This window comes from Dasypus novemcinctus, chromosome 2 (genome assembly GCF_030445035.2).
Source record: "Dasypus novemcinctus isolate mDasNov1 chromosome 2, mDasNov1.1.hap2, whole genome shotgun sequence".
Taxonomy (NCBI): domain Eukaryota; kingdom Metazoa; phylum Chordata; class Mammalia; order Cingulata; family Dasypodidae; genus Dasypus; species Dasypus novemcinctus.
The window spans coordinates 55818593-55841125 of record NC_080674.1 but is presented as its reverse complement, the minus strand read 5'-3'; the positions used below and the strand labels follow the sequence as shown (position 1 = coordinate 55841125).

Here is a 22533-nt window from a genome sequence, read left to right as displayed (position 1 = left end):
AAATATCTGCAGGTTGATACGGTTATCTGCAAATTGTAATTTTACCTTCTTTCCAAGGGCAGTTTCTCTATTGTATTTATATAAGTGTATTGTTGACTATTGGTCTGAAATGATCACTCTTTTTCTCATTAAAAGAAGTAGCTTTCTATCCCAATTTATCAAGAGGTTAAAAAAAAAAAAACAGAAGTGGTAGTTGCCCCCAAATTTTATTGTCATTGCTGAAAAGTAAACCGTTAAAAAGATTTTAGATAACAGAGAGTTTGCATAAGAAAAATACACTTTGAATTGCTGCTCTATACAGAAATACTGATGAAAGTTAATAGACAAAAAAACAGATGGAAAACAGTAAAATTTTTTTGGACTTAAATTGATTTCTTTTAGAGATAGTACTTGGATCTTAGTAGTTTGCACTTCCTTTCCCAAAATAATACAGCAAAAAGTCAGTGGGCCTTTTCTACATTTCTTCTAAGGAACTCCCTGAGATGATTTCTTCTCCAATTGCCTAGCTCCAGCACTATTTTCAAGTAAATCAAGGTCTTCTACATAAAGTCTTTTTTTTTTTTTTTTTTTAACTTTTCTGTTAGGAGACTTCAAAGATAGAAATAGGCAGTGCTTTTCAAAATATATAATATGTTATTGACTTTTCCTTATTCTGAAATAATTTTGCATTCATTGTAGAAAGTTTAGAAAATATAGGTAAGTGGTTAAATTTAAAATAAATCCCATCAGCCAGAGATAACCACTATTTACATTTTTGTGGATATCTGTTCAGTCTTTTTTCCTTGCACATATACACATACTTTTAAAAATTGAAAATAAAAGCATACTCTATACATGCTGAATGGTGAACATTTTGCCATGGCATAAAATCTTTCCTTACAATGTAATTTTTAAGGACTGTATACCCATGTGCAACTGTATTATAGTTTAATCAGTCCCCCCTTAGTGGACATTTTTTCCCAATATTTTGAAACAATGCTGTCTTTTAGATTAGTCACGAAGAATGTTAAATGACCCCTCTCTGGTTCCTTTTTTAGAGGTGTTTTTCTGGCAAATGCAAGTACTGGAAAGAGGAAGATTTGAGACACAGACCCTTAATCACTGCTCTACCACATACTAGTTGTGTGACCTCAAACAGGAATAACTGATATAAAGTACCTATATGAAGTATTCATTTCTTTACTCCTTTTCTTTCCCTTGTACTTGCCCAAGTTTATTGCTGGCCTTGGGAAACTTTATAAAAACATTTAAAAATTCTTACACTCTGGACAACACAGACAACTTTTAGTAATCAGCTTTTGGCTACTGAGATTCATTTTCTACTTGTCAGTTTTAATTGCTCTTTTTCTCTCTTTCTCCTAGAGATAAGATTTCAGTTTCCACAGCTGACTGGAGTGCTTACCCTCGCTTTCTTTATTCATAATTGTGTTATCACCCTCTTAAAGAACAACAAGAACCAAGAAAAAAATGTGAGTAATTAATTATCTGAGGAACTGACTTTTGTATCTCCTGAGGACAGACTTTTTAAAGTGAGTATTCGAGGCACTTTATATTTTAGTACAATTGTGCAGTTTTGTTTACGGATCTTACCTTTTAAATTTAAACAACAGCAAGCTTTTTTTTTTTAAGGTTCAGTTGGTACATACTTTTAGCTTTGCAGACCATATTTGGCCCCAATATTTTGCTAAACCCTGCTTTTAAAACAGCAATGAAGAAATAGAGGTATAGCTAATTAGCCAATAGTGTTGATACAGTAAAGTAATAAAACATACCCAAGTAATCCAAAAGAGGTCAGGAAAGAAGGAACTAAAAAAGATGGGACATATAGAAAATAAAATAGCAAGATTGTAGATTTAAATCCATTCATATTGGTAATTACATTAAATATAATGGTCTAAATACTCCAATTAAAAGATAGAGATGCCAGACTGGTTTAAAAAGCAAGACCTAACTATATGCTGTCTACAAGAAAATTGTTTTCATTTTAATGATATGGCACGAAAACACTAAATATAAGAAAATTACAGCATGCACAGACTAGAATGCTGGACACCTATGTGGCTATATCCCTATCCCCAGTAGGACAGGAATAGGAGTGGTGTTTCCTTGTCTCTCTGGGCAACTGCAGACCCTTTTGGCCCACATGGACTAGAAGGTTGGATACCTGTGTCTCCATCCCCACACTCCATAGGACAGGAGAAGGGCCAATCAATCCTGAGCCTCTCTGGGCAACTGCAGCCACGCAGGCTAGACAGTTGGACACATCTCTAACTCCATCCCTACCCCTAACAGGGCAGAAAAAGGGAGCATGCGCTCTCAGCCTCTCTGGGCAACTGCGCTTACTTTTGGCCCACATGAACTGGACTGGATTGTTAGGCAAAGCTATGGCTACATCCCTGTCTGTTTAGCTTTTCCAGACAACTGCAGCTGCTTTTGGCCTACACAGACTAGATTTTTGGGCCCTCTGGTGGCTACACCCCCATCCCTCACCAGGCAACTGCAGCCACATTTGTCCTGCATGGTCTGGGCTATTGGACACATCTGTGGCTATATCCTTACTCCTAGAGCAGGAGGGATAGTTCTCCCTCAGCATCTCCAGGCAACTGCAGGCGCTTTCAGCCTGCGTGGACTAGACTGTTGGGAACATTTGTGGCTCCATTTCCACCTCAGACAGGGAGGAGGAGGGGCAGTGTTCCCTTAGCCTCTCCAGGCAACTGCAGTCACTTTCAGCCCATATGGACAAGATTGTTGCACACACCTGTGATTCCATCCCTGCCCCTGGCAGGAGAGGAGGGGGGCCAGTGCTTTGCCAGTCTTATCTGGACAACTGCAGTCAGTTTTGATTCACACAGCTTACTCTACTGCACTCACCTGTGGCTCCATCCCTGCACCAAAGGGAAGAAGGGGTGTGGAACTTCATCAGTCTCTCCAGGCAACTACAGACTGTCTTGTCCTGCACAGCTTGGATTAGTGCATGTAGCTGCAGCTCCATCCCTACCCCTAGCAGGGGAGAAAGGTAGGAGAAGCTTCATCAGTTCCAGGGATAATGTTGACAGTGTCAGCTTTCATGGCTTATAGTACTAATCACATCCTCAGCTCCCACTCCACAACTAGTAAAGGAGAAAGGGCAAGAAAGTGATAAAAAAGAGCTGAAAATTTTCAGACTGGCTAAACACAAGCCACTATAAACTTCCAAATTAAGTTGAAGTAAGTATCAAAGAAGGGTTATAACACAAAGCCATACAAATAGAAAGCCCTAGACTAAAGAGAGAAACTGAACCCAAAATAAATACATCAAGTAAATCAGATGCCAAGACACCAATAAAAACTTGTAATCCATACCAAGAAACAGGAAGATATGGCCCAGAGGAACAAGCTGAGCATCCAGATGACATAAAGGAGTTAAGACAATTAATCATAGATGTTCAAACAAATCTCAATAAATTCAATGACATGGCTAAAGAGATTAAGGATATTAAGATATTAAGAGGATAAAAATTTGAAAGCATACATAGAAACATAACAGATCTTATAGGAATGAAAGACACAAATGAAATTAAAAATACACTGGAGGCATATAGCAGTAGATTTGAAAAGGCAGAAGAAAAGGATCAGTGAGCTTGAAGACAGGGCCTCTAAAAGTGAGCATACAGAAGAACAAATAAAAGAATGGAAAAAATTGAACAGGGTCTCAAGGAACTAAATTATGGCAAGAGACATGCAAACATACATGTCATTGGTGCCCCAGAAGGAGAAGAGAAAGGGAAAAGGGGCAGAAAGAATATGTGAGGAAATAATGGTAGAAAACTTTCCAACCCTGTTAAATGACATAGATATCCTTATCCAAGAATCACAGCATACTCCCATCTGAATAAATCAAATACACCTACTTGGAGCCACATACTAAGCAGAGTGTCAAATACCAAAGAAAAAGAGAATCCTAAGAGTAGCAAGAGAAAAGCGATTCCTCACATATAAGGGATGCTTAATGAGACTGATGATTTCTCACCAGAAACCATGGAAGTGAGAAGGCATGGTATGATGTATTTAAGATACTGCAAGAGAAAAACTGCCAGCCAAGAATCTTATATCCAGCAAGATTGTCTTTCAAAAATGAGGGCAAGTTCTCATATATAAACAGAAACAGAGAATTTATAACCAAGAGATTGGCTTTGCAGGAAATACTACAGGGAGTGTTACAGCCTAAAAAGAAAAGACAGGCGAGAGAGGCTTGAAAGAGTATAGAAATGGAGATTATATGAGTAAGTAAAAGTCTAAAAAGAGTGGTGAAAATTAGATATGAAGATAAAACCCAAAGGTCAAAATGACTGAAGTAGGCACTGCCTTTACAATAATAACATTGAATGTTAGAGGATTAAACTCCCCAAACAGAAGACACAGGTTGGTGGAATGGATAAGAAAATATAAGTCATCTCTATGCTATCTACAAGAGACTCACCTTAGACCAAAGGATATCAGTAGATTGAAAGTGAAAGACTGGAAAACAGTATTCCACATATGTGGTTACCAAAAATAAGCTGGAGTATCTATACTTGTATCAGATGAAATAGATTTTAAAAGCAAAATTGTTACTAGAGACTAGGAAGGACATTATATATTAATGAAAGGGGTAATTCACCAGGAAGAGCTGATCAGAAATATATATGCACCTAACCAATAGGCCCCAAATTACATGAAAAATAAAAGGAAAACTTTCACTATTCACAGACAATATGATTCTATATCTGGAAAGTCCTGAAAAATCTACAACAAAGCTACTAGAGCTAATTAATTAGTTCAGCAGAGTGGCAAGATAGAAGACTAATAGGCAAAAATCAATAGTATTTCTATACACTAGTAATGAGCAATCTGAGGAGGAAATCAAGGCAGAGAATATCCATTACAGTAACAACTAACAGAATCAATTATTTAGGAATAAACTTAATTAACCAAGGGCATAAAGCACTTGTATTCAGAAAACTGCAATGCAAATGATAAAAGAAATCAAAGAAGACCTAAATAAATAGAAGCACATTCTGTGTTCATGGTTGGAAAACTAAATATCATTAAGTTGTCAATTCTACCCAAATTAATATACAGATTCAATGCAATCCTGATAAGAATTCCAACAGGCTTTTTTAGATGAAATGGACAAATTCTTAGAAACACACAAATTCCCTACATTTCCAGAAGAAATAGACTATCCCAACAGATCAATAACTAGTGAAAATATTGATTCAGTAATCAAAAAAACTCTCAAAAAAAAGAAACACCCAGGACCAGATGGCTTCACAGGTATGCAAGGGTGGTTCAACATAAGAAAATCAGTTAATATAATATGTCACTTAGCAGAATGAAGGGGAAAATTATATATGATCATCTCAATAGATGCAGAAGGACATTTGACAAAACCCAGTGCCCCTTCTTGATAAAACCACTAGAAATAGAAGAAACTTACTCAACATGATAAAGGGCATATATTAAAAACCACCCTCAGCGAGTAGATGTGGCTCAAGCAGTTGAGTGCCTGCTTCCCACATGAAAGGTCCGGTGCTCAGTTCATGGTGCCCCCTAAAAAAAAAAAGCAAACAAACAAAAAAATCAACTTAGGAGAGCCGATGTAGCTCACTGGTTGAGCACTGGCTTCCCACTTACGAGGTCCCTGGTCAATCCCTGGCTCTGGTACTTCATAAATTAATTAATTAATAATAAAAACCACCCACAACTAACATCATATTGTCTTTGAAAGACTTCACATATTCTCTGTGAAAGAAAGCTTTCCTTCTAAGATCAGGAATAAGAAAAGGATGCCCACAGTTATTCAACATGGTTCTGGAAGTTCTTGCCAGAGCAATTAGGAAAGAAAAAGAAATCACAGCCATCCAAAGTAGAATAGAAGACATAAAACTATCCCTATTGATAAATGCCATGGTATTATATCCAGAAAATACTGACAGATACACACACACACGCACACAAAACTCCTAGAGCTAATAAATGAATTCAGCAAAGTGTGTGGTAGAAGATCAACACCCAAATTTCAGTAGTATTTCTATACATTAGCAATGAACAATTGGAAGAAGAAATCAAGGGGAAACCTCATTTACAATAACAACTGAAAAAAATAAAATCTCTAGGACTAATTCTAACCAAGGATGTAAAGAACTTCTACACAGAAAACTACAAAACATTGCTAAAAGAAGTAAAAGAAGACTTAAGTAAATGGAAGGACATTCCATGTTCATGGATTGGAAAACTTAATATTGTTAAGATGTCAATTTACCCAAAGTGATTTGCAGATTCAACACAATCCCTATCGAAATTCCAACAGCCTTCTTTATTGGAATGGAAAAGCCAGTCATCAAGTTTATATGGAAGGGTAATATACCCCAAATAGCCAAAGCCATCTTGAACAAGAAGAATGAATTTGGAGGGCTCACAATTCCCAATCTGAAAATTTATTACAAGCCAAAGTAATCAAAACAACATAGTACTAGCACAGGGACAGACATATACACCAGTGCAATCAAATTGAGAATTCAGAAATCAACCCTTACATTTATGGCAACTGAGTGACAAAGGAGCAAAGACTACTCAATTCAGAAAAAACAGTCTCTTCAACAGTGGTGCTGAGAAAACTGGATATCCATTTGCAAATGAATGCAAATGGAGTCCTATCTCTCACCACATACAAAAACCAAGGCAAAATGGAACAAAGACCTAAATATAAGAACCAGAACTCTAAAACTTCTAGAAGAAAACATAAGGAAGCATCTTCAGGACCTTGTAATGATTTCTTATACTTTACACCCAAAGCAAAAGCAAGAAAACTAAAAATAGATAAATGGGACCTCTCAAAATTAAAAACTTTTGCACATCAAAAGACTTTGACATGAACATCAAATGAAACCTGCACAATGGGCAAAAATATTTGGAAACTATATATCTAATAAGGGTTTAATATCCAGAGTATATAATGAAATCCTTCAACTCTGCAAGAAGATAACAGCCCAACTAAAAAATGGGCAAAAGACTTGAATATACATTGTCCAAAGAAGATACGCAAATGGCCAAAAAGCACATGAAAAGATGTTTAATATCATTAGCCATTAGGGAAATTCAAATCAAAGCCACAGTGAGATCTCATTTCATACCCACTAAAATGGCTACTGTTTAAAAAAAAAGAAAGAAAATTACAAGTGTTGGAAAGATGTGGAGAAATAAAAACATTCATTCATTGATAGACTGTAAAATGGTGTAGCTGCTGTGGAAGATAGTTTGGCATTTCCTCAGAAAGTTAAGAATAGAATTACCATATGGCCTGGCATTCCCACTTCTAGGTATATATGCAGAAGAATTGAAAGCTGGACCTACAATCTGATCTATTGGACTTACCACACTCAGCTAAGATGGAGTTGAAGAAGGACAACCACCACACCATGGAGCCTAGAGTGATTACAACTGAAAATGGGAGGATTGCATCCAGCATCCAGGTGGAATCTGACCCTCCTCTTGACATAGAGGTGCAATGGACACAACCAATCTAATGTCCACATAGAAGAGGTGGCATTGGATTGGGAAAAGTGGACATAATGGACAAAGGGTATGGGGAAAGGCAGGAAGAGATGAGAGGTGGAGGCGTCTTCGGGACATGGAGCTGCCCTAGATGGTGCTTCAGAGGTAATCACCGGACATTGTAAATCCTCACAGGGCCCACTTGATGGAATAGAGGAGAGTATGGGCCATGATGTGAACCAATGTATATGAGGTGCAGAGGTGCCCAAAGATGTACTTACCAAATCCAATGGATGTGTCATGATGATGGGAACGAGTGTTGTTGGGGGGGGAGAGGGGGGGTGGGGGGGTGGGGTTGAATGGGACCTCACATATATATTTTTAATGTAATATTATTACAAAGTCAATAAAAAATAAAAAAATTAAAAAAATTAAAAAAAAAAAAAAAAAGAATTGAAAGCTGGGACTCAGATAGATATTTGAACACCAGTGTTCGTTGTGACATTATTCACAATTGCGAAAAGATGGAAGCAAGCTGTCTATCAACAACCAATGAAAGAATTTTTAAAATGTGGTATATACACACAATGGAATATTATTCAGCCATTATTATGGTGAGTGAAATAAGCCAGTTACAAAAGAACAAATATTTATGATCTCACTGATATGAAATTGAATAAGCAAACTCATAGTCAGAACCTAGAATATAGGATAACGGGACAGGGTAGATTTGGAAAAGGAGTTAAGGCTTAAATGTATAGTTTCTATGTGGGACAATGGAAACGTTTTGACAATGGATCATGATGATGGTAGCACAACATTGTGAATGTAATTACTGCACTGAATTGAATGTAGTTTAAAAGGGGAAATTATTGGTTGTATATATGGTACTAGAAATAATTTTTTTAATCCATGGAACTACACAGCACAAACAGTGACCCCTAGTTAAGCCAGGGACTCTAGTTAATAGTACAATTATAAAAATGTGCTTTTATCACTTATCACAAATGTTACACATCAATGCGTGATGCTAATAATAGTGTGGTATATGGGAATCTTCTATTTATCCGTGATCGTTCTGTAACCCACAACTTCACAATTTAAAAAGAAGGAAATAGTATATAGGTCATTAGTTGTGTATGTATTATATACCAGTTTTCTGTCTATGCCTTTTAAGTGTTATCTTGTGTCAACTTACACCAACTATTTCAGAAACCATTTTGTGGTGTAAAATTCTCATATATTGGATCACTCTTTCCATTCCACCATACTTTTCGTTTTTGTTTTTTTTTTAAGATTTATTTATTTATTTATTTCTCTCCCCTTCTCCCCCCCGCCTCCAGTTGTCTGTTCTCTGTGTCTATTTGCTGCATGTTCTTTGTCCTCTTCTGTCGTTGTCAGTGGCACGGGAATCTGTGTTTCTTTTTTGTTGTTGTTACGTCATCTTGTTGTATCAGCTCTCCATGTGTGCCGCACCATTCTTGGGCAGGCTGAACTTTCTTTTGCACTGGGCGGCTCTCCTTACGGGGCACACTACTTGTGTGTGGGGCCCCCCTGTGCGGGAACACCCCTGCGTGGCAGGGCACTCCTTGCGCACATCAGCACTGCGCATGGGCCAGCTCCACACGGGTCAGGGAGGCCTGGGGTTTGAACCGCAGACCTCCCATGTGGTAGATGGATGCCCTAACCACTGGGACAAGTCCGCTTCCCCTAACTTTACCACCAGTTTCCCAAAGTACAGAGGAGAACAACCTTGTGTTCATGGGAAAAACATAATTTCAGTGAAGTCTCATGCTTCATCTTTAAACCTTATGCATACTTGTATTGTGCTCACAATTAATTTGTCTTACTAGGAACAGTCATAAAATTATTAACCAATTAAATTACAGGGAGTTTTCATTTTGCCCAGTGCCTATATGCATAAATTTCCGTTAATTATAATTTAATTAAATTGCAAACAATACAATTCAAATTTTAGTTGCCACAGAACATGAACTGTGAGTAATTACTGAAGGTACAGCCTTTGGGGCCAGCTCTTCAGTCCACGCATTACTATATAAATAACAGGTGTGCTTCATGATCAGTGACCAAGCATGTTGCTCCTTTCAGAGTCTGTCAGTGATTGGTCACTGTGCATCTGTTATCAGTTCCCACACAAACTGCAAAGCAGGTAAATGTCTTGCTTCCTTATTTCCTCAGGATAAACCCATATGATATTTTACAAATATGGATAATTAACAGAGAAAACTGGCCAACAAAGGTGAAAGCACAACAAAGAAAGAAATAAAAAGTGATAATTCTGGAAATAAAATTTGAGTTGAACATACATGTAGTTAGAAATAGTTCAGCGTCGGACTTGGCCCAGTGGTTAGGGCACCCATCTACCACGTGGGAAGTCCACAGTTCAAACCCTGGGCCTCCTTGACCTGTGTAGAGCTGGCCCAGGCGCAGTGCTGATGTGCACAAGGAGTGCCCTGCCATGCAGGGGTGTCCCCACACAGGGGGGCCCCATGCGCAAGGAGTGCGCCCTGTAAGGAGAGCCGCCCAGCGCGAAAGAAAGTGGAGCCTGCCCAGGAATGGTGCCACCCATACAGAGAGCTGACGCAGCAAGATGATGCAACAAAAAGAAACACTGATTCCCAGTGCCGCTGACAACAACAGAAGCGGACAAAGAAGACGCAGCAAATAGACACAGAGAACAGACAACCGGAGTGGGGGGGGAGAGGAGAGAAATAAATAAATAAATAAATCTTAAAAAAAAAAAAGAAATAGTTGATTGTGGAAATGTTGACACTGTGGCATTAGAGAGACTCTAGATGTGCAGCCAGAGGTTGTGACAAAAAAGAATGAAGATGTCCCAACAGAAGTGACACTGGCAAAAAGCTTCACATTAAAAGAATGCTCAGAGGTATTTCATGACATTAAAAGTGCAAAGGGTAAAGTGTTGGAAGATCATTCAAACTTAAAAAGGAATATGACAGTTCACCAAGGCATAGGTAAGATGCTCACTCTGTAAGTGGAAAAGAAGAAAGCAAATGCTGTCCAAAACACTCTTCATAAATTCTTACAAAGAAATAAAACATTTTAATTCCCAGTGTTTCTGATGTTTTAAGTTGCAGCGTTCTAAGTAAATATTAGCTATACTAACTTTTCCTTTCCCTATATATTTGTAACCAACAGGAAGAGAATTTTCATTGTTTTGACAAAATTATTAAAAGCCACAGAACAATTATAATTTTCCCCATTGATTACTATGTGCAGTTTCAGGTTGCACAATCATTTTTACCATGTCATACTGGAGAGCAGATGTAGCTCAAGTGGTTGGGCACCTGCTTCCCATGTATAAGGTCCCAGGTTTGATTTCTGATATTTCCTAAAAACAAACAAAAGCCTAACTCTTTGGGAAGTGGATATAGCTTGTGCTTGTGATTGAATGCCTGCTTCCCATGTACGAGGTCCTGGATTAAATCCCAGTGCCTCCTAAAAAAAATCATACTACCATGCAAAGCAAAGACTAGTTAATTTTTTTGTTCCCCCAAAATCTTAAGTAGAATTGCTTCTCTACAAAGTCATACCATGCTTACCTTGAGATGGACAGTGTAGAAGAAGCTCAGGATTTAATAGAGGGTGTCCTCAAGGACTGAAAAAGAGTCTTTCCCTTTCTTATTAGAACACTCAATGGACCTTGAAATCTGTATTTCATATGTATATATCATAAAATGAGTTCTTCTTTCCACTAAATTTTGCAACTAAGACTTTGTAGAACTAGTATGTCCATAGAATCAGCTATTAAACTCTGACTGAACTTTTGTCACTTGTTTTCAAAACAAAGGTTTAAATGGATGATGCTTTTTGTTTTTACCTCCACCCCACTCCAGTGATAGTTTTTTTCCCCAAATTTTTGAAGAACAATCATGCATACCATACAGGATTCCCATACATCACCCCACCACCAACACCTTACATTGTTGTGACAGTTTGTTACAAATGATGAAAGAATATCATCACAATATTATTGCTATCTATAGTCCATAGCTTATATTTGGTGTTTTTTTTTTCCCCACGAACCATCCTATTATTAACACTATGAATTAGTATTGTATATTTGTTATAGTTCATGAGATAACATTCTCATAGTTTATTTTTAACCACAGTCCATCATTCACCACAGCATTCACTGTGTTATACAGTCCCCTGCCTTGTACAATCCACCCAAAGTATACACTCAGTGACTCTCACTGGATGATACTTTCTTACTGTCCTAATTAAAACAAGGACATGAAGTGATAATATAGTTTAAAATCAGTTATACCTTGTTACCTTCTTAAAATATTAATAACTACTAGTGATAAAGCTAGCATTTCTGAGCACGTAGAATGTGCCAGCCACATTCTAAACACTATTTAAATGTATACATTCTACTTTTGATTATGCTTAAATTGATATATTATTAATATAAATTAAGCTAAATGGGGTAGTATATTCTGAGAAAAACTTTGTCATTTGATTTACTTAATTTTTAGACCTTTTGGTGGGTTCAATAAGGAGACTTATGGAAGTCTTGTTAATAACATGATGTGATATTTTCTTGAGATTCAAGTCAGAAAATGTGAAATTTGCCAGGGACTTTGAATTTGTAATATTGTTATTGAGTTGGTTATTCCAAGCTCAGTAATGAAAAGTTTGAAAATAGAAAAGAAGACAAAAGAACAGAAAAGGCCCTCATCTCCTCTGTATAAATAATAGTTGAACTTGCATCTAAAGACATTTGTGAAAAAAAACAATGAGGCTCCTAAAATAGGTATAATGATCACATGTTCAGGGTTTTCCAAGTTTGGCTTAATGTCATGTAAGTTTTTCACTAAAGGTAATTTTTTATATGTATAACTAAATGTGGTAGCATTTCTATTCCTTAATAAGTCATATGCTACAAAAAAAAAAAAGCTGTAGAGTTACAGATCATCCAATTCATTTCTTACCATCTGCTTATGTATTCCTTATAGCCATCCTGGATATGTAGACTAACCTCTTGGTATTTCCTCATGTTTGGATCAGAACCTATGCAGTGCTTTTTATATTTTGTTCTGTTTTGTCTGTCTGTATTTGGTTTTTAGTTCCCAAAAAAGGATTTGAGGTGCCTCATATTTTAAGTTGCTGTTTACTTTTTGCTTCTTCATATGAATCTGCATTATTTATTTGCGTATACATCAGCAGAAGTTTTATGTCAATATTTGGGGTAGATCTGTGTGGTCAGTTTCTGTCATTTTTGTTAGTAAATTCTCCACTGGATTGTATTTTCACTACGAATGTTAAGTGGAACAAATTATAAGCTGTGTTTTCAGAAACAGAATGTGCTCCCAGGCTCATTTTTGGCATCATTGTAAATACAGTCTGCATTCTGAGTGGGTGTTCTACCTGTCATTAGTTCCCTATCATTAATCCTGCCAGCCATTGCTTTGAGCCTCATTTTCTAAAAGTATCTGAAAGATCCTTATCCACACCCTTTTCCATTAAATGAGCTTTCAAGAGCCTACATCTCCAGGCCTGGTACAAAGATGGCTTCGGTTTGAGCCAGATGTTTGCATGCTGTTCATGGGTAGTACGTTTCCCAGGATCATGCTGAACCTCATCTGCATCATTTCCAGTCATTATTTTCAGATGAGAGCAGCTCCTGACCCAGTTCTACTGAATGTATATTAAATAGAACTTTGTGATTTTAGTATTTCTTTTACATCTATAAATATGCTCTGTTATATCCTTTGTTACTTGTTACCTCTCTTCCATTGCTCTCAATATCATTGTTTATTTAGCTGTAACACAAATGCATTAGAGACTTACCAGCTCTCCATTGTAGTAGATAAGGACATATAATTTGAAGTCAGAAAGACCTTGGTTTTGATATTGACTTCACCAGCTACTTACTTTGTAGCCGTGAATGAGTTGTACTTAGTTGTACTTAGTTTGCTTGTCTATAAAATAGAGAAAATGATTGTATCTACAATCTAAGATTTTGAGGAATAAATGAGATAATATATGTAGTGTGCTTAGCATAGAGCCTCACACCTAGTAAGCGCTTAGAGCACTTTAAACAGTCAATGTGACTATTTTTATTTATCTTTATTTACTGAAGTCCTGTTATGTGCCAGGTGTTGTGATGGGTATTGTGGATATAAAGATGAAAAAGATAGTCTGTGTTCTTTAGGATCTCATAGTCTAGTGATATATCCAACTTAGATATAGAGAAAGTAAAGTAAAATACTAACATATACAAAAGCCCTTAATCTTGGCTACTTTTTGGGTATTGAGGGACATTTTCTTTCCACTTGTAATCTTTCATACCATGACATGGATTTTTACAATAAAAATTAATGATAAAGACGAACAGCAAGATGGTGGAGTAAGGAGCTCCTAGAGTCAGCTTCTGCTACTGGGCCGTTAGTAAACACCCTGAGCTATCTGGACCTAGCTGAAGGACCTATTTGGAGGCTCCAGGAGGCCAGAAGAGCATCCTGCAAACTACTTGAAGCTATAGTAGGAGGAGACTGCCTATCTTCAGAGAAGATTCGTAAGTAGAGCATTCCACACCACTGAGGCCGATGCCCATCCTTCACTAGAGGTACAAGCTGTCTCAGGAGCTGTTCCATGGCTGGAATTGAAAGCTCCACTTCCCCAAAATGGGGGAGGAAGAGATGGTTGGGCACCAACTTCAGCTACTGATGAGTAAATTAAGCAAGCTAAAGTATAATCCTGAGAACAGCTAAAGTTTGAGCCTGTCCAAGTCAGAAAGAGGCCAGTAGCCGCCATCTTAACTCCATAACTGGCACAAGGGAAAGCAGGGCAGACTGAAAATCACAGTGCTCGTGGAGACTGGCTTCTTTCCATCCAAATCAGATTGTAGCTCTAGCCTAGGCCCCAGTGCCAACCTCCAGCAGGGAGGAAGCTGCAAGGACCTGCACTAGCTTCTCCAAGAAATTACTGTCCAAGCCATAGAGGCCAGTGATTATCCTACTCTGGCAGCATGCATTGCCCCAGGAGCTATTCTGTGACTGGAATTGGAAGCTCCATTTCCCAAAAACAGGAGGAGGAAATGGTTGGTTGCCAATTTTGGCTATTGACGGTAGACTCGGCCAGCTAAGATATAACCCTGGGAACAACTGGGTCTAAATCTGCCCAAGTCGGAAAGAGGCCAGTGGCTGCCATTTTGACTCCACCCCAGCATGAGGGACAGCTGGGCTGACCAAAAATCACAGTGACAGTAGGAACTAGTTTCTTCTACCCAGAGCAGCCTGTATCCCTAGACTAGGCTTCAGCCCCGCCTCTGGCAGAGGGGAGGCTGGTGGGCCCTACACCAGCCTACCAGATAACTGTGGTACCTTTGGCTGGCACAGACTGAAAATCAGAAGTCTTCCCAGGCAACTGGTCATCTTGGACCTGCACTGCATAGATTGCTGCCCAAACCTGTAGCACTATCCCCGCCCCAGGCTGGGGAGAAAGGGGCATGAAGCTTCATCAGTCTCTATGGGAAACTACAGTCTAGGCCTGCATGACTTGGATTATTCCACACAGCTTTGACTCTGTCCATACCTCTTGCAAAGAAGAAAGTTGGGAGAAGCTTTATTGGTTTCTGGTGCAATGAGGGCAGCTTGAGCCTCCACAGCTTACAGCACCAATTACAGCCTTGGCTCCTAGTGTGCAACCAGCAAGGGAGAAAGACCAGGAAGGCCTAAACTTTAAAGAGAAAAACTGTACCCAGAATAAATACTCTAGTAATCTAGATGCCAAGACACTAACAAAAAAGTACAATCCACACCAAGAAACAGGAAGTTAAAGGAAAAAGATCAGAAAGGAGTTGAGACAACTAATCATAGATGTCCAAAGAAATCTCCTTAATAAATTCAATGAGATGGCTAAAGAGATTAAGGATATTAAGAAGACACTGGATGAGCACAAAGAAGAATTTGAAGGCATGCATAGAAAAATAGCAGATGTTATAGAAATGAAAGGTGCAATCAATGAAATAAAAAACATTGGAATCATATAATAGCAGATTTGAGGAGGCAGAAGAAAGGATTAGTGAGCTTGAAGAAATAGCCTTTGAAAGTGAATATACAATAGGTGGAGGGGTAATAATCCCCAAAAAATTGGGGGGAGGGAGGGGCAACATACGAACATAGGAGAGTGTCAGGTGTTGGTTGAGAGTAAAATGCTGAGAAAATCGTATCAAAATATAATTAAGAGTGTTACCTGTTTAGGATGCTCAGAGGGGATGGTCTGATGCGGGATGGACTCCTGGGGAATGGCTGAAGGCTCATTTTGCTAGGGTGGGTTGTACCATTGGATAGAGACCCAAGGAGTGAGAGTTGGGGTGGACCCACATTCTGGGGAGGACTAATGCCATCAAATAGAGAGAACTGTATCTCTCGAGAGAAAGGGTGGCTCTCAGGGCATTAGGGCAGTTGAGTAAGTCAGGCCCTGAACACTGCTGCAAGTATCTCTGGATGTGGCTTCTTGGGAAATGGAGATTGGCTGTCGATGTGGGCCCCAAGAGGAGGGGAAAATGGATGTTGAATGGATGGAACCAAGGTAAATGTGGGGGCAAGAGAGGAGTTTCACAAGAGTACACAAGGATGGATATAAAACATGTAATATTACACCAAAAACATATAGGGGATGACAGACTAATAATGTAAACCATAATGTAAAACATAGGATAACTAAAAAATTTAGAAAACTGTATATCCTAAAGTATGGACCACATTGTAAGCACAGATGTCACCTTATTTGAAAGCTATTGTTTCGGAGTCTGTACATCAGTTTCAGGAAATATGATATAAATAAGTTAAAAGACTATTGCTGTGGAAGGGAAAAGGTTATATGGTGGATGTGTGGGAGTACTGTATATTGTATATATGAATTACTGTGATCTAAGACTCTTGTGAAGAGAAGCTCAATAATTAGAAAAAAAGAAAAGAAAAAGATAGGATGTAGAAATTTTTCGAAATCAATATGTACCCTAAATCTAACCTTTAAACTCATCGCTATATTCCATTTTACTAGTAAGGGAAATTGACATTATATTGGGATTCACTTTACAGGAAGTTTTGGATCACAGAGTGGTTCAACAATGGCGGTGGAGGAATACTGATATGGGATGTTATTGACAGGCTATATATGATTGAAAGGGAGTTATACAGGGCATATGTCCAGGGTGCATGGTAATGTTTAGATATACTCATAGTGGAAACAATTAAAAACAACAGCTGGGGGGGTACTGGGGTCCTGGCCGGGGGGGCTCTGTCGTGGTCCCTAGGGGAGCAGCAGCAGTCCCCCAGGTGCAACGGTAAGAACCAGGAAGGAATGAGGGTCCAACAGTGGGCTCCTGATACTAATGGCTATGCTTGTGAGCCTATACACCTGCAATAAGAACAAGGCCTAGAGTAGCATTGTGCCTGGGAGTTTCCTCCTGACAGCCTTCATGTTACTCAAATGTGGCCACTCTCAAAGCCAAACTCAGCATGTAGATGCAGTGCATTCCCCCCAGCATGGGACATGACACCCGGGGATGAGCCTCCCTGGCACCGAGGGATCACTACCAAATACCAGCTGAAGATGCAACTAGAAAATGACCTTGAATTAAAGGTTCAATGCAGATCAGCAGAATATCCCTGTCTACATATACTAACATGACTTCAAAATGCTGTTTGACCTAATGTAAGGGGGAAATGGAAAGGAGAAATGAGTTTATATGGCTACGAGTCTCTAAAAAATAGAGTCTGGACGTTGTCAGAAGGATTGCCCTTATGCACAACTGAGCAGAGTTTCAGAGACAGATAAAGTAGATACAACCCCAGGTATTGGTTCTTTTGAGGAATAAAGAGACCCACGGGTTCTATGGTCATGGCAGATGGGGTTCACTGCCATATCATATGGCCCTTCTTTGGAGCTGGTGACTGGACTCAGATGGGATCTCTTTTCACAAGATTTTCATGCTACTTTACTGGAATTGTAGTTGGTGCTGAGGTTTAATATATATTTAGGGGATTTGAATCTCTGGACTGACAATATGATAGCCAGGCCCTGAGCCTCAACAGACTTCAGCTCCTACACTCTGATTTATTGGACTTACCCCACTCAGCTAACATGGAGTTGAAGAAGGTCAACCACCACACCATGGAGCCTAGAGTGCCTACAACTGAAAGCAGGAGGAGTGCATCCAATATCCGTGTGGAATCTAAGCCCCCACTTGACATAGATGTGCAATGGACACAACCAATCCAATGTCCACAGAGAAAATGTGGCATTGGTGTGGGAAGGGTGGCCATGGTGGCTGCTGGGTGCGGGGAATGGGAGGAAGAGATGAGATGGGGAGGCGTTTTCGGGACAAGGAGTTGTCCTGGGTGGTGCTTCACGGACAACTACGAGACATTGTAGATCCCCCCAGGGTCCACTGGATGGAACATGGGAGAGTGTGGGCTATGATGTGGACCATTGACTATGGGGTTCAGCGATGCTCAGAGATGTACTTACCAGGTACAATGGTAGTGTCATGATGATGGGGGAGAGTGTTGCTGTGGGGGGAGTGGGGGGTGGGGGTGGTGGGGTTGAAGGGGACCTCATATTTTTTTAATGTAATATTTTAAAAAATTAAATTAAATAAAAAAAAGAAAGTGAACATACAGGGAAATGGACTTGGCCCAGTGGTTAGGGCGTCCGTCTACCACATGGGAGGTCCGTGGTTCAAACCCCGGGCCTCCTTGACCCGTGTGGAGCTGGCCCATGCTCAGTGCTGATGCGTGCAAGGAGTGCCGTGCCACGCAGGGGTGTCCCCCGTGTAGGGGAGCCCCACGCGTAAGGAGAGCCGCCCAGCATGAAAGAAAGTGCAGCCTGCCCAGGAATGGCGCCGCCCACACTTCCCGTGCTGCTGACGACAACAGAAGCGGACAAAGAAACAAGACGCAGCAAATAGACACAGAGAACAGACAACCGGGGGAGGTGGGAGAATTAAAAATAAATAATCTTTAAAAAAAAAAAGTGAACATACAAAAGAACACATGAAGAAAAGAATGGAAAAAATTGAACAAGGTCTCAGGGAACTAAATGACAGCAAAAGATGTGCAAACATAGATGTCAAGGGTGTCCCAGAAGGAGAAAAGGGAAAAGGGGCAGAAGGAATATTTGAAGAAACAATGGTAGAAAATTTCCCAACCCTATTGAAGGACATAGATGGCCATGTCCAAGAAGTACAATGTCCTCCCATTCAAAAAAATCCAAGTAGACTTACTCCGAGACACATACTCATCAGAATGTCAAATACCAAAGACAGAGAATTCTAAGAGCAGCAAGAGAAAAGCAATGCATTACATGTAAGAGATACCCAATACAATTAAGTGCTGATTTCTCACCAGAAACCATGGAGTCAAGAAGACAGTGGTCTGATGTATTTAAGATACTACAAGAGAAAAATTTGCAGCCAAGAATCTTATATCCAGCAAGACTGTCTTTCAAAAATGAGGATGAGATTAGAATATTCACAGATAAACAAAAACTTAGAGAATTTCTAACCAAGAGACCAGATTTTGAGGAAATACTAAAGGGTGTGCTAGAGCCTGAAAAGAAAAGATAGGAAAGAGAGGCCTGAAAGAGAGTGTAGAAATGAAGATTGTATTAATAAAAGTAACTAAAAGTGTCAAAAGAGTGGTGAAAATAAAATATGACAGATAAAACTCAAATAGTCAGGAATAAACTTAAACAATGATGTAAAGCACTTGTGTTCAGAAAACTGCAACTCCATGTAAAAAGAAATTTTAAAAAGGCCTAAATAACTGGAAGAACATTCCATGCTCATGGATTGGAAGACTAAATATCATTAAGATGTCAATTCTACTCAAATTGATGTACAGATTCAATGCAATCCCGATGAAAATTCCACCAGCATTAAAAAATATATATATATATATATATATATATATATATATATATATATATGAAAACACTCTCAGCAAATTTATTTGGAAGGGTAAGGGGTCTTGAGTAGCCAGAAACATCGTAAAGGAAAAGCGAACCTTCTTCTCCAGACTTTAAATCATATTACCTAGCTATAGTGGTAAAAACAGCATGGTACTGGCATAAAGACAGACACATAAACCAATGGAACCAAATGTATGGTTCAGAAACAGACCCTCACATATATGGTCAAGTGATTCTTGACTAGCCTGTCAAACCCACACAGCTCAGGCAGGACAGACCATTCAACAAATGGTGCTGAGAGAACTGGACATCCATAGCCAAAAGAAGGAAGAGGACCCCTATCTCACACCTTATTCAAAAATTAACTCAAAAAGGATACAAAACCTGAAAATAAAAGCAAGAACCATAAAACTTCTAGAAGAAATTGTAGGAAGGTATCTTCAAGACCTGGTGGTAGGTGGTGAATTCTTAAAGGAGATTAGAGGAGGACTGAGATGGACTACTGATGTTTAATATATGTAGAAGTTTTAATTAGCTTTACTGTAAAAGTACGGAAATGTATAGAGTGGATGGTAACACATACCGAGTAACAGCTAGTTTATAAATGGGGATGTGGCTGAAAATGGTAGTCTAGGGATGTAAATGCCAATTGACAGAATGCTCGAGAATAATCTAGGAACTGAATAGCACAGTAAACCAAGAGGTGGATGAGAGTTGTAGCTGAAGGTACATATGCAAGAGTGTCCTTTGTGAGCTAGAGCAAATGTACATCACTATTGCAGGATGTTGGGAATGTGGAGAAGCATGGGAAAAATACATCTGGTGTGACCTATGTACTGTGGTTAGCAGTAATAATGTAATATTCTTGCATCTATGCAAAAGATGTACTGTGTTGATAATGGGACAGTATGGAAAATGTGATTCAGTGTACACTATGGACCTGGTAACATTCAGATGATATTATCTGTAGCAAATGTTCCACCACAGTGTGGTATGTTGATGGAGGGATATTGTTTGGGAATTCTGCATATGTGCATGATTGTTTTATAGGTTTACAACTTCTATCATAAATATATTTTAAAAATAATAATAGGGTGAGTTGGGGGGAAAGCACACCAAATGTAAGGTAAGGACTATGATTAATAGTAAGATTTTGACAATATTCTTTCATAATTTGTAACAAATGTCTCACGACAATGCAAGTTGTTAGTGGATGGTTGATGTATGTGACCCCTGTATGATGTTATGCTTGTGTGCTTTCTAAGTTCACAATTTTTACTATACATTTAATTGTTTATGTATGTTTATATATAAATGATATAAAGATAATAATAATAGTGTTTGGGGGAAAAATACTTTGGTTAGTAGTAATATTTTGACAGTGTTCTTTAATCATTAGTTAAAAAGGTTTAACAACAATGCAAGTTATTGGTGGTAGGGTGAGTTATGAGAGTCCTATATGATTTGTTTTGTAAGTTCACAACTATTAATATACACCTATTGTTTATGTTTATATATGAGTGATATACTTCAATAATTTTTTTTTTTTTAATGAATGGTAGCTACAATAGTATAATACAGTGCCAGGGGAACAGGAAAGCTAAAGGGGGAAATTATCATATTGGGACGCGGGTCTTCTTAGTCCTCACATTTTCATCAAATTTCCCCCTAAGTGTACTAACATCCATATCTTTTTAGGAAGTCAGTTAAAAAATAATATGGGATCAGGTGACAACAGGCCAAAGACTGTCCATGTAATGATGGCTACCCTTCTTTGTACAATAGCTCTCTGGCACTCTACAACAACTGTTTTGACTGCCCAAGATTTTGTTTTTTCCAGGGCTTCCTCTGTTCTTGAGTGGTAAGGAAGAGGTTAAGAGTAGAATGACTTTCAGGCATATTAATGTGAGACTGTTAACCTTTAGATATGAAATAGGAGTTGCCCAGTTCAGTTCTGTTTACCCTGCACGAGATCATGAGGCAACCCTAGGAGTGGCTGAAGTCTAACCTGTGATGGGCCCTAGACCTTCATGAATGAAAGAGGGAAGACTTTGAGATCCTCCCTGGAAGTTTGGTCAGCCCCATCTCCCTCCAACCAAAGAATGAGAGCTCTTCGAGGGGTCTGGGACCAATCTGCACTATCTAGATTCATTCTGTAGGCCTATTCTACTAACTTTGGATATCTCTGGATTATTTTCAAGCTGATAATCAGATTCAACTCGATTATAGAATTTCTCATAGCTTGTTATTTGCTTTTTAAGTGAATGTATCAGCATTCAAGTTTACAACTCTCTACTGTTGCTAAAGTTAGCCCATTTAATATCAAATGTCTGGTTTTCTTATTGTGGTCTCAAACAACAGAAAACTAAAATAAAATGTATATAACTTTTATAATGTTTTCTTAGTTTTAAAAGTAATTTGTGCTTAAAATACAAGATGAATAGGCTTATAGCCATAGTTCAGTTGTGCTGAATGTTTGCTTATAACTTTAAAGGTGATGGAGACCAGATTTTTCAGTGTGGGGTCTGTTCTGTTTAGATCTGAAAGTTGCCTGCATTAAATATCTTGGAGCTTTTTTACTTTTATAGAGAAGAGAGAGTGGGAGGGTGGGAACAGCACTGGGAAAAAGCAATTTGTTTTATTTAATGTTATGTATTTATTGATTCCAGTAATAACATTGTGCAGCTGTTTTAACAGCTGCTTTTTTGTATCCTTTTGTTTACTGTTTGTTTATTAAACTTGTCTTTAATACCAGCTTATTGTCTGCTCTTTAACTAGCTTTCCTTCTTTATTAAATATATTTTAGAATGTTCCAGTCTCTTGGTTTAGGCATGCTTTGATGATTTAACAAGTCAATTTACCAAAAAGATTTTTTTTTAAGATCATACTGAAGGTCGCTTATACTTACTTCTTGTTACCCCTTAGCTTTCTCATTTTAGTTAAAAATTTTATAATTTGGTAAATAAAATTCCATTTGAATTTAAATCAGAACTTAAGATGTATTATACTACCATTTATATTAACTTCAGAAGTTCTGCCAACAGGTAACTT

General features: G+C 38.5%; 1 protein-coding gene across 1 annotated transcript in view; it reads left to right on the top strand.

The window, feature by feature from the left end:
• Positions 1 to 22533, top strand: part of SLC38A9 (solute carrier family 38 member 9) — a 123146-nt gene that overhangs the window by 88437 nt on the left and 12176 nt on the right. The window contains exon 11 of the mRNA XM_023589022.3: positions 1363 to 1469. Coding sequence (XP_023444790.2) covers positions 1363 to 1469 — 107 coding nt within the window. The remainder of the gene's footprint in view (positions 1 to 1362; positions 1470 to 22533) is intronic.